Source organism: Puntigrus tetrazona, chromosome 17 (assembly GCF_018831695.1).
Source record: "Puntigrus tetrazona isolate hp1 chromosome 17, ASM1883169v1, whole genome shotgun sequence".
NCBI classification, from domain to species: Eukaryota; Metazoa; Chordata; class Actinopteri; order Cypriniformes; family Cyprinidae; genus Puntigrus; species Puntigrus tetrazona.
Genome location: NC_056715.1, coordinates 21,331,328 through 21,345,066, shown reverse-complemented (window position 1 = coordinate 21,345,066; position 13,739 = coordinate 21,331,328). Strand labels below are relative to the sequence as shown.

The following is a 13,739-nucleotide window of genomic DNA, read 5'->3' as shown; positions in this document are numbered from 1 at the left end:
CGAATCTAATTCACTGCATATGGAATTCTTTGGTTTCAGGCGAAGACGGATGAAAACTTGAACCTCCTAAAAATGTTACGGTGAGTGTAAGAAAATTGATAAATAAATTAAAGGGTTAGTTCACCCCAAAATTTGAAATTTATCGTTAATTACTCACCCGTGTCATTGCAAACCCGCAAGACATTTGTTTATATTTGAAACACGAATAGTAGTTGTATTGCTGTTGATGCAGTAGAGTCAAAAAGCTCTCTTAATTAATGAAGAATTTTCACTTTTGAGTGAACTATCCCTTTAACTTTATATTTTGTGTATGATTTTGCCCATGTGACCGAAAAAAAACAGACCAGTATAAAGAGAATTTAAAACAAATCAAAAACAGTTGCAATTTATCATGCAAAAATAAAATTATACAGTCTTTATTATTTATAAATGCAAATGGAAATTTCCAGAAGGAAGTATGAATAAAAGAATTATGGGTTTCACTTTATTTTGATGGTCCCTTTAACACATTCTGTAGACTATAAGTAACTGCACCTACATATCTACTCACTAGTGTGCTAGTAGAACAGTCGACTGGTTGGGTTAGGATTAAACTAAGTTGACATCTACTTGCAGAGTTACTTATAGTCAGTAGAATGTATTTTGGGAGGCCATCACGGCAGATATTATTCAGACAGTCTCTTGGCATTCTAATGAGAGTTAGTTGACATGTAGGTGCAACTATACTTATTGTCAAGAGAATGCTCAAAAGGGACCATCGAAATAAAGTATTACTGAATTATGTAGTGACCAAAACAAAATACAGTTCAGTTTAAAATAAATGCAACAAATAGAAACAGTTGCACTTCAGTATATATAAATGCTACAGGGATAGTTCACCCAAAAATTTAAATTCCGTCATTAATTACACACCCTCATGTTGTTCCAAACCCTTTCATTTTCAGAAAAACTCATGTTTTGGATTTAATCCGAGAGCTTTCTGATCCTCCCATAGATAGCAAGGGTCCTTACACCTTCAGGGCCCAGAAAAGTACCTAAACATTGTCAAAGTAGTCCATGTGACCTGATCGGTTCAATCTAAATGTTATGAAGCAGCAAGAATACTTTGCTGTGGAAAACAAATACGTATGCATCAATAGCGCTCTCCAAAACAGATGTGAAAAAGAAGAAAATGTTAAATAAAGTTATTTTTGTTTTGTTTTTTGCCCAAAAATTGTTCTCATTGCTATTGGGTATGATTAAGAATGTAGAATAAAGTCATGTAGAATAAGGCATTAATATTTTCTTAATTACTACTAATGAATGGCTAACAACTAGTTAAGAGACCCTACAATAAAGTTAATAAGTGATGTACAGACTGTATTACAGTTGGGTAACTACTAGGAGCTAAGCCTGTACCTAACCTTTACTAACCAATGTAATAACTTTCAGTAAGTGTCTAGTACCCCTCGAGTAGATGTACAGTAAAATAAATCGCAAATATTTTTCTTTTTGTTGAAGTGTTTTTCGACTTAAATGTTAAATGGCAGCTTTAATAAAGACTAATTACTCTGTCTTAATACCTCTTCCATAGTTAATTCTTGCACCGTAGAGCCCCCTTCCCTCCAAAACGGCAAAGCCGAACCTGCTAGGAATAACAAATCTGTTGTGTTGCACTGGCTTACAAACGATCAGTGACGTTCACAGTGTCTCTGATGACACTGGTGTAACACATCATGCCAGACTTCGGTCGTCTCCTCAGCCCACCCTCATCAAACGTTTGGGTGTCCCCAGGGAGAGAGCTTATTTTATGTCCCGCTAGCACCAATCAGCCGTTTCCCATCACCCCCCACAGCTGCTACATAGCGTGATGGACAGGTGAGATCCAGAGAGGGGAACACAACAAGCATGTCACAGCATAAACCTGCCATAAGGAGCTAAAACGTTCTCTCTCTCTCTCTTACACACACACACACACACACACATGCTTTCACATGATGCTTAAATAAGCTGTCAGAGAGATGGGTATTAAGGCACAGGCATGGCACTATCTCTTTCAGCAGGGAAATTGGCCATTGACTGGGTTTGGGTGACAGATAGAGAGAAGGGTGTCACAAGACTGCACTTAATGTTGAAAAAAAAAAACAACATTCAGACGCTCACAGCACTTTCAGTTTGAGCCCCTGTCCATCACACAGACATGCACACACAGTGGATGTATTGATAAGTGTGTCTCTTGTGTTTCAGGGCTCAGTGGAATCACTGCGTGAATGATCTGACTACTCCAGTGCTAGTGCTGGCACTTCTAGGCATTTTACTGTCTTTGTGGTACAGGTAAGACATGAAAGGCTGCATGAAATCCACTGAAGTGAAGAAAAAATTATTTTTTTATCTGCCTCAGTTTAACGGAGAGGCTACTGTAAATGTACTGTAAATGTTGTTTTTGAGCTGTCAAATTTCTGGCTGTTTGGAATAATTTTTTGACCTTACGTTCATTTCCGTTTTGCTATTTGATTTTTGTTGGGTGCTACTAGTGGCACAGATATTATTATATAACTTTATTTAGACTACTACTAGCAAAATTTGCTGTTATAAAACAACACAATTTTTAAAATGTTTTTGAAACAATTATTCTCACTATGGCTGCAAAAACAGTACTATTGTGAAAAGTTTAAAATACCTTTTTTCTTATCATTATCAATGGTTAAAACAGTAGTGCATTAAAAAAAAAACATAATTAGAGATATATTCAAATTTTCATAACTTGTGGTCAATTTTTAAAAAAGTTTTTATTTAATAAAATAAACATTTCTGGACTACTAAATCTGATTGGAGATATGGTTTAGAAATCTTGAAGCTTGAAATATTGATGACATTATTTACTATTATATTGTTACATATAAATTACATATATTCTTCCATTAAGTGGTCTAAGGTAATCCATTAACTTAATTCTTTAAAAAAAAAGCTAATGACAATTGATAATTTTTAATTTCTTTTAAATTAAATAATAATAATAATAATAAAAAAATAAAATACCAAAATAAAAAAAAAAAATTCTTGGACCGCTAAATCTTATTCAAGAGATTTAGCTAATATTATGAAATGTTATATTTTTACATGTAAATTCAATTAACCAATTTTGTGTAAAACTATTTTGACTCACTAGATCTTTAGGAAACATTAACAGCAGAGCAAAAAGCATCAATATTGTGTTTGAAATGTTCATGACTTGATATTACCTTGTATAACTGTGTAAAAGCATTAGCGATATTACAAGCAGACACAGCCATGCTAATATTCAATACAATAGCACTTGCCCATGTCATACGTCCACAACTTAAATGCAAATATATTATAGTATAGAAATATATTAAATAATATTTCAAATATAGTTGTAATGTATGTAAAAGCAATGCCATCACGGAACCTTTTTAAATGAATTGCGTCTCTTTGACTCCCCAGACTGCAGTGTGTTTTTGTCTGGTTGATTGTCACTATGGTGAGCATCTACTCTGTGTTCTTTGCCTGGAGAGCAAACCTGAATATTGAGAAGCCTCTTCTGCTTGGAGTGGTGAGTGATACAATTCTAACAGATATGATACTTATATAATGCAAGGTATTTGAAATGGACTTCAGAGAATCTGTGGTGTGTATGTAGGTGGAGCGCTTCTGGCTGCAAGCTGATGTCGGGGTGTGTGTTCTGGCCGGTCTGGGTCTGAGCTGGGCCGTGTGTTGGCTGAATGGGCGTCTGGGCTGGAGGACGCTGTGGAACACAGGAGCCTGGATACTCACCGCAGGCCTCATCTCACACATGATCAGCTTAAACCACAAGTAAACAATTCACACACAGTCACATAGACACATAGACTGGATGCCAGTAGATGATATTGAACTTTTCAAACCTCTTTCATTCACTTTTGAAAGTTTAAGGTCACATTAGATTTCATATATGAAGTTTCTATTAATTAAATATGTTGCCGGGTGGCCGTTTTATGGATAGGCAAAATTCAAAAGTGCGATAAGCATTTTATTATTGTTTTTAATAAATAAGTAATTTTGTTGAGCAAGGATTCGTCAAAGAATCCTGTATAGCTTGATCACGTTTTCCCCAAACTATTAAGCAACATTATGTCAACATTGAAAAAAATTTGAAAACTTTACAGATGAATTTCTAAAGGATGGCATGACTCTGGAGTAAAACGATGGTCCATCCATCCATCCATCCATCACTCAATTTCTACTTAGAATAAATATCATCAAAGAGCTGCTGTTTGCATATTTGTATAACTGACAACATTAATGTTGGGCTATTGTTTTGCCCCTTTTGCTTTTCTGATAACGACCATCTGACATTATCTTTTACTTGATATACATGTCCTTTTTTCAATATTTAAACACATTCCTTGTAAATTCAGCACATTTCCTTCTAAAATCAGTGCTGGAAATACATTTTTTTTATATATAATCAGTAGACTACAGCGGTCGAATGCAGATTGTTATTATGCCCTGCCTAATACTAATTATTTCGCATTATTGCATTAACATCACAGACCTGCTGAACCATCAGAGTCTGAGTTTTTTTTTTGCATACATTTGTGGTTGATCATCCAGACCATGGCAGTCACTCCCTGAATTCCTCATTTCCTCCATGCTTCAGCACACATCAAAGCAAAAGCTCCCTTGCACTCTTCTGCAGCTTTGACTCTATGCTTGATTAGCCGTCCTGGCCACGCTAGTCATGCAGATTAAAGCAGCTGAGTTCTGTGCTTGATTAGACATCCTAGCCATGGCAGTCATGTAGATTAGAGCGCTGAGGTTTGGTACATCGCTGCCACAAACTGTGGCGCTTTGATCAGTGGTGAGACTGACACTCTTGTCGGCGCTCATCACACCTGTCCGAGGCTGATTACAGCCGAGAGATGTTCCACCTCATCACTGCTCACAGAGAAACAGAGCTACTGACTGCAGAAAGCTGAAAGAACGATAATGTCACGGATCCTTACACTTTTGTGCAAACTCTTCAAAGTAAACATCACTGCTGATGTGGTTGAAGTAGTTGTGAATGAATGTGCTGGTGCATTCACACAAACTTTTATATCACTTTCATCTCGCAAACTCTTAATATCCCATGCTGTCTTTTGTAAAGCCTTCACAACAGAGTCTTTTCGCTAAAGACTTTTACACACGTTATTGACCTATTGACCTTTGGGATTTTAGAGGTACTATAAAGCAGTTATCGCGTACTAGGTAAGATATCAAACAAATAAATCGTATAAAAACTAGCTACTTGTGCTGAAATCTTATATTTAAACCCTATAGTTGACATGTTCACCTAAGATATAATTTTTAAGATCATATTTTAATGCAATTTTAAACAATTAACTCTAGTACAATGACAATATAAAATTATTCAATTTAGGAAACAATAGGTAATTTTTGCAGTATTACATTAATATGTGCATTTTGAAGGCATTTATATTTGAATGTAATATTGCAAATAATTACAAATAAAAGGATTTTTTCTAACACCATATGAATACATTTTAGCATAGTTTCTAGACATGAAAATTTGTAGCTATATATTGTTTCTCTAAAAACATATGTGTGTGTAGTGTATTAGTTATTTATCCAGTTATTTTAGTACTTATATATATATATATATATATATATATATATATATATATATATATATATATATATATATATATATATATATATATATATATATATATTTCAACTACCATAAATGTTTTATTTTGTTTTATTTTCATTTAATTGTATCTTAACCATAATACTTATTTGAGGTGCTTAGCATAAAAAAAATAAAAGTCATGCTGTATATAAATCTTCTCTGCAACTCATGAAACATTGCACACACTGTTTTCGTACTGTGTTTTATAGCGTGTATTTTCAGTGTCTTGTCTGTGTGTGTCGACAGAGAGTGTGATCAGAGTGGTAATGACGTAGTGGACAGGTTTGGCCGTGAGGTTGTGCTGTCATTACCCCCGAGCTCGTTGGTTCTGACTCGTGGTGATCTCCCAGGAAACACACTGCGCTACCAGCACTACTGCCAAGGTCTCCGGCCAGACCTCAGCCTTGTTGACCAGGAGGTCGGTAATCCAGCCTGACACATGTCTAATTTATTTCAGCCATAAACACGCTACCCTCCCACTGTTTTGAATGTTTTTTTTCTTTTTATGATGCAGATGATGACGTATAGCTGGTATGTGGCAAAACTCCAGAAGCATTTACCTGGAGTCACGTTTCCCGGCCACTGGTGGGATCCAATCAACACCATGGAAAAGAAAACATTCAGCATTGAACAGTTTCTCAGGCACAATATGCAGTAAGATATACACACACAAACATACAGAGATCTGTGTTTATTTTCATATGACCTCTTTATATGTATGCTGCAAGTGACATTTAAATGATCGTTTGTGCATATTTTTCATAGAACAGTTTGCTGAATGCACCAAAGATAGCAAACCATTACATGTCTTCTGTTACCCCTTATACCACACTGCAAGAGCAAAGGAGATTAACCATCTATACTGCCTCCCTCCACCAGACGGCAGTATTTCCTTGTATTTCCATCTCTCTGGCCTCTGAGAGGGGGGCAATAAGCACTACAGTCATTTCCCTGGGAAGGAGAACAGAGAGAATAAGAAATAAATACTTGAGAAAAAACAATCAGCAACCTGCTTGTTTTGTTAAGAGAGCCAGTTTCTATATTCCTGCCATGTGTATCCCGTGATTCAAGATCTATAATGGCTCTAACATAACAGACAGGCTTATAAGCTTTTACTCAGTTCTACTCTAAAATACTCTACTTTAAAGATTGTTTCTTTCTTCTTGTTGGATTAAGCAGGAAATGAAAGTATAGATGTAATAATTGTGTTCGATTTCCTTGGTGAGGTTTTTTTTACATGAAACAGAAGCTATGTACATAAATCTATAGAGCACTTTATAATAATGAGCATTATTAACATTTTAACATAACGAGCAGCGTTACACAAAGTTTATGTACCTTTTAATAATACGTAGATAGGAATCGTAATTAAAAGAATGAAGATTTACATGATTTCTCTGGGTTTGTCTACAGCAGGCCAGTGTTTGTATGTATTGGCCTAACTGAGGGTGACCCCAGCTGGGAGAGGAGTTTCTCTCGTTGGCCCTGGGGCGTCTGTGAGCAGTTAGTACCTGTCAAAACCCCATTTGACCCTGAAAAATGGGCCCAGAAAACACATGACCTTTACAACTGGAGCCAGCCACATGACAGGTAGCATGATTACATGAAGTTTTTATTTTACTTAGGGATTGACATATTGCCTGAATACTTCTTGTTAACATGTTGAATTTAAAAATATGCGAACACGTTTGTTATTTTCACACAAATTATGCTTATAGGGGCAAAGTATTGATGAATAAAGGTGTTTCTTGCGCAATACTGTTATGACCTTAAAACACTTTTACAATAGGGCATGATTTGTAAGCAAACGCATTTTGATGTTTGCATCACATAACCAGCTCCACATGTTTAGCATTTCTGATGCAGTAAACTTGCTTGATAGTTCGCCTGGTACAGGATTGCTTTCAATCACAAGTCCACCAAAGAGCACTAGATAGAGCATAGTGTAGGATTACATTTTTTTAAATGCGATTGGGTGTTAACTTTTCAGCACCGATGACTGGACATTTATTTTGTACAGTTTTGTACTTGCAAATTGCAGTGAAATGTGCTTCATTTGCAGATATGTACCATACGCATTTTTTTTCATGACAGTACAGTTTAATAAACCCACATGACATGGAGAAAAGCATTAAATCATTTCTTGTACTCATTGTGGATGTATCATCTAAAATGTACCTGGAACAATGCATTCCAGGTTTTGTAGATATCTAAGCATAATCACAATTCAAATTTTCATGGTACTCTGATATATATACCATGGTGTTAATTTAACAAATCTTGTTTCATTTTATCTGCTGTATATTGTGTTGTATTATTCCAACTAACTGCTGCAAAGATAACTTTACATGCAGACATGGCAATAAAACTAAATAACTACTACTATACCATGGTGCTAAATTATTACTATAGTAATTTACTACAGCATTGATGTTTACTACATGATGTTCCATGAATCTCAAAGAATTTAATGGTACTTTCCATGGTACCTGTCTGAAATCCTTGGTATTACCACATTGCTATGTCCGTGTAAAAACCTGCTAAAACCTTTGTTTTATGTTAGTCATTAAAATAAGCTATTTTTTTATTTTATTGAAGAAAGAATAGAATTACGATTAAACTGTCATGTAAAGATTGCAATCAAATATGTACCTGTCTGGCAAGTTTGGCTCAGCTATGCTTAGATTTTGTGGAAAAAGTACATGAAATTGATCAGAAACTAATACCAACACTTTGAATCAGTTTTTATCTCCAATGTCAAGTCACGTCATACTTTATACAAAGCAAATTGTGCCAAAACAGATTTACGGTGTTAAACACATAATTGTTTTCGATAATGCAAGCAAAAATTCAATTCTCTTTAAAGAGGACTTCGGAAAACAGTCCACTTTCCGGTTAAAGTCAGTTCATCGTTGATTCAGTGACTTCAGTATCCAGCTCAGTTCAGCTCTCTTCCAGCTGTGTCTGTGCAATCAAGTAAACGATATTGCCAAGTCCCCTACCAAGCAAACCCGAAGACTCAAACTCTGTCCCTCTGCCAAATGAAATAAATGTTTGAGATTACATTCAGTGTACCTTTAAGTTCATCACTGGTCTGAGCATCCCTATCTTACTTATTTTACACCTCATGCAACCCATTGAAGTGTTTTGGTCCTTGCCGATATTAAAGTGCACTTAAACACTGCTCTGACTTCTTGCTGTGCAGACAGACTCCGTTTCCATCTTCAAAGTCGTTATTAGTCCGCTGACCCCACCCTAATGACTTTCTAAACTGCGGCGTGTCAATATCTGTGTATAAAGTGAAATTAGTTCTAGTCTCCAGCACTGAGGCTCTCTGCAGCCGGCTGGTATTCAGCAAGTTAATCGGGGTTGAATGGTGTGACATTACTCTCCTCTCACCCACTACAAGCGTGTCCATCCCTGCCTGCCAGCCAAATATTAGCGGGGAAGTCACACGCTAAAATATTCCTTTGAAGGAGAGGCCGCACGTTTATGAGCGATGTAGTGGAAAGGAAGAAATGCAGAAATATATGGGTCGTTCACCACAGAGAGAGCTTCCAAAGACAGGCGAGGTTGAAGATCAGCTGTTGTATGGTTTGAAGATATGCAGAATACGATTCGCTGGATTACTGGCCGGTTTTAAACTTGTATTTCAAGTCCGTACTCAACAAGACTGCTTTGATGCCATCTGAATGTACGTAAAAAAAAGAATATTAAGTTTCTTTTGCGTATCATCAACTTGGTAATTTTTTGGAAGTACGCAGTTATGAAAGTAAGATTAACTACGCACAGTTAGTAAATGACATTAAAACGTTTGTTTATTCCACCCTGTCAGCTTCCACCCTGGCTCTTGGGAGAGAGTTGCCAATGAAGAGATGTGGCAGGCCAGGTAATGCACTGGTTCTTGATCTCATCACTATATCTACACCAAACCATAGAATATAGTGACAAATATATACTTATTCCATCTCTTTTTTTAGGATGAAGACTGCTTTTTTCCTGTTTGACCTAGCTGAGAACATGGAGAAGGAACAGCAGGCCCGTCTCTATGAGCTTTCTTACCATGTAAGAAATGACATTGTGTATTGGCCTTATTTGGAATTACTGCAATGTAGCTTGCAAAAAATAAGTTTATTGTGTTATACTTCACATGATTCAGTGACGTAACCAAAATGTACTTGTTTTGTTGCTGGATGTATCAGTGTTTTGAAACGAATCTCTTAAATGAATGATTCATAGGCAAATATCCGTTTTTTTTGGTCCCAATTCAAATTTAATTGCATATAGGTATTTTACGTACAATGTAAAAACGGGTGCATTGTAAGTACATTGTACCAAATCATTCATTTAAATGTAATTACATAGTAGTTAAGACCACCTAATATGAAGTGCTACCTTTTTTTGTAATTAATTGTTTAAACACACTATAATTTAAATACTGTAAGCTCAGTATTAACTGTGCCATTTTATTTACCAAACTTAAGTTTAAAAATCTTAAATATGTTATTGGCATACTATTATAGAATGTTCGCTTCCGACAGCAATTTGCATGGTGAATTTTTTCATGTTTTTAACAACAAAAAACAAGATGCACAGTGAGCATCCTGAAAGAGGCAAAGCGGCTCTAATGCAACATTATACACAGAATCAAATCCTAAAACCAAAGCTTACCTAAAACCTTTAACACTTTCTTTTGCCACCTTGTGAGCTCTGATATTTCCTTAAGGAAATGCAAATCTAGTTTGTCAGCATGATGTGTCATGTGAAATTATTTGTTGACTGAATTCAGTTCCTTAAAACCTAACAGCTGATGTCTTGTATCATTTATGTTGCGTTTTAAAAACCTTTTATAAACCTGTTTTTTAAAAGTCTCTTTTAATAGTTATTAAAAACTAAGGTAACACTTTATAATATGTAAGACTTGTTAACCATTAACTATGACTTTTCCCTCAATAAATTCTTAATTTGCTGCTAATTAATAGCTAAAAGGTAATTGTTAAGTTTAGGTATTGGGTAGGGTTAGGGATGTAGAATAAAGTCATGTAGAATAATGCATTAATATGTGCTTAATTAGCATAATATTCTAGTAATATGCATGCTAATAAACAACTAATTGGTTTAACCATAAAATAAAGTGTCACCAATAATAATATTGTCTGTTAAAGTCTATGCCTTTGCCTTTGTCATACAAATATTTTAAGCTATGCGTTCTTGTTTTATTGACAGCTGTATTGTCAGATAGTGGATGCTGAGGTAGACTACCCAGCAAACTGGGATAAGAACCTGGCTCTTGCTGCAGAGCGTCTCCTGCGATCAGGGGGCAGAGGTCATGGTCTAGATTCCCTCCTGAGTCGCAGCATTCGTCACTTCAGCCGCTACCTTCAGAGAGAACCCACCGATCCCCAGAGCAAAGCCATCCGCTCCATCATAACACATCTCAAGAAAGAGCGCGAGAAGCTCAGAGACAGACAGAAGGCTTGAGACAGGAAGTGGCATAAATTGTCTGAAACAACACAGAGAGCCTTCAGAACACCGATATCACCTACGACACTACATAGGTGCAGATAGCAAAATAAGGTAAGAGGGAGGGTCATAAATATGAAGAAAGCTGTAAAGACAAAGACAGTGCAGGTGTGACTAAAGACTGTAACTGAGGTTTAATGTGTATTTTACCAACATTTATCTCAAAATACATTGGCCACAAATTGCTAAAATGGACAGCAATCTGTCATAGTTTTATACAGATATCTCTTTTATATTGTACGATCTGAGCTACTTATTGATAACCACATAAGTGTAACATCAGAGTTAGCTGTTTATTTAGTTGACAGACATTATTACATTTACAAAATGATATATTGGTCGGTTATAAAAATCAGGGATTCATTTACATTTCCTTAACTACAAAATCTAAAACTCCAAGACTCGAGTATTTCCACAGTGAATGTAGAGGGACACCACTTTCTGAATTTAATTGAATTTGATGTATTTGTGTACGTTTCTTTTGTAATAAAATTTTCACACTTTCAACATGTTAATATGCGTTGAGTTGATGATCAAATGAGCCCTGAACCACTCAATCCACCTCTACCCATCTCTCTTTTTGGAATAATTATCATTTGCCCCCCGCTGTGATGCATCTCTCTCTCTCTCACTTTAGGATCACAAAGGTCTCAGATTAAGATTGAGGGGGGTGGCGGGTAAATTTGGGCACGACCACGAGAGATTAAGAATGACCCATTAATCTGGGACAGATTTGAAAATACTGCATCCTTTTCCCTGTCTCTTTATTTCTGCTTTGTCTATCTCTGAAAACAGCTTTGAGTATTCAGCAGAAAAGGCATGACCCCTAGGGAACCCGCCAACTATTGTTTGATTTTGAAATGATGTATTCTGATAGATTATTTTTTAATATAAACAATTGTTTGAATGATCAGTGTGATCAAATGTGGGTCCTATAAGCAGCGACAATCAGCTGGTTGAAGAATGGCTTTATCCTGAGTTCAGGATGTCAGCTTCACCTTATCACAACATATAACGTCTCCCTTTCTCATGTACATTCATCTCTTCTTCCACTGAGCTGCTTTCTCTCCATCCCTCCCTGTCCCTGTTTTTGCCTCTCTCTCATCTGAGGGATTGTGTGAACCCATGGAATCGCCGTGACCGTGGATGCAGGCAGGGAGCCACAGCAACACTGGAATGTGGGGTGCCTGAACAGATAAGAGCTGAGAACCCAGCCAGGCAGAGGGAGCAAAGACAAGCAAGCGAGAAGTAATAAGTACATAGGATGGTGTATATGGCACGATAGGACAGAGTTAGACAGGAAGTGCTAGGAAGAGGCGAATGGACACTGACAAGACAGAAATGAAATCGCAGCACAGAGACTTGGAGACAAAAGAGGGAAGGTAAGAGAGAGGCCCATGAATGGTAAACCTTGAGAAAGAGCCAAAGAGAGCAGTGCAGTTGCACACACACACACACACTCATAACATGGGAAGCCAGCCTTATTCCTCTTTGCATTTCATTTACATCCCTGGCTGTATCGACCAATCGGATTGGGAGCAAAGCCCGAGGCTTAGGAGGGGAATAAAAAGACAAAAATGCCTTCGCTGCTCTCATCCCTCTCTGATAATACCCCCTCTGTTTCTCCTTTCTCCTCCGCACCCGGAGAGAAGTAGATACTGTCCGAAATGCCATAGCAGAAGCGACACCTCCGCTCCCTGTGCTTTGCCGATAGACCTCGCCAGCGGCAGGCCTGAAAAGGGGGCTTTAGCTGCGGGGCCAATCTCCTCTACTTCCTCCTGCTGAGGGAGTGGAGGAAGGGATGGAGGACCGCGGAGGAGGGTGGAAGGGATGGAGACATAATATGTGAAATTGGCTATAATGTGCATGCCACATTACAAACTGGAGGAAATGAAACTTGTCCAGTGTGAAACATCACTCTCTGTTTAGACAGAAGTGCATGCTTTTTCTGAGGCTTGTGTCTAAAATCAAAGTTAGCTGCCTTGCTGCTCAGTAAGTCAGTGACTCATCAGACACCTTTTTTGCATAAAGTTAAAGTATTATTAGAAGACTGTCCAGTTTTGCTCCTGGAGGTCCAACTTCTTCAGGGTTTAGCTTAAACATTCTCATTCACCAGGCTGTTTTGGGTCACCATTGGCTTTTGTGGTATTTTTTTTCCTATTATGGAAGTCATTGGTGACCCAAAACAGCCTGGTTGTACTTTTTTTTTAGGTTTGAAACTACTTGAGAGTAAATAAATGATGATGTAATTTTTATTTTTGGGTGAACTATTCTTTTAATAATATTTAACTGACTAGTTTAAATGTAAGTGATTCATGTTGGAGAAAGTGGCCCATCCGGAGCAGGACAGGACTACCCTAAGCTAACTCGACAGAAGGTCTTAGAAACTATACTGAAGCTATTTCTGTCAGATGAAATCTAGCCTGGCCTTCATCTTCTCCTTGTAACCCTTCAGTTTTTGATCCACAAACAACCGCCAAGACATGTCATCTGCTATACCATCTCACCGTCATCCCTCTTCCTAAAGTCTGCCTTCTTCATC

General features: G+C 37.1%; 1 protein-coding gene across 4 annotated transcripts in view; it reads left to right on the top strand.

Annotated features, from left to right (window-relative positions):
• The window catches only part of tmem260 (transmembrane protein 260), a 38,031-nt gene extending 26,319 nt beyond the window's left edge, over positions 1-11,712 (top strand). For all 4 annotated transcript variants that reach the window (XM_043262632.1, XM_043262631.1, XM_043262634.1 and 1 more), the window contains 10 exons: positions 40-80; positions 2,227-2,313; positions 3,445-3,553; positions 3,641-3,813; positions 5,921-6,092; positions 6,189-6,328; positions 7,088-7,264; positions 9,510-9,563; positions 9,655-9,739; positions 10,901-11,712. In XM_043262632.1, the coding sequence (XP_043118567.1) occupies positions 40-80; positions 2,227-2,313; positions 3,445-3,553; positions 3,641-3,813; positions 5,921-6,092; positions 6,189-6,328; positions 7,088-7,264; positions 9,510-9,563; positions 9,655-9,739; positions 10,901-11,155 (1,293 nt within the window). In that variant the 3' untranslated portion in view covers positions 11,156-11,712. The remainder of the gene's footprint in view (positions 1-39; positions 81-2,226; positions 2,314-3,444; positions 3,554-3,640; positions 3,814-5,920; positions 6,093-6,188; positions 6,329-7,087; positions 7,265-9,509; positions 9,564-9,654; positions 9,740-10,900) is intronic.
• The last annotated feature ends 2,027 nt before the right edge of the window (positions 11,713-13,739 follow it).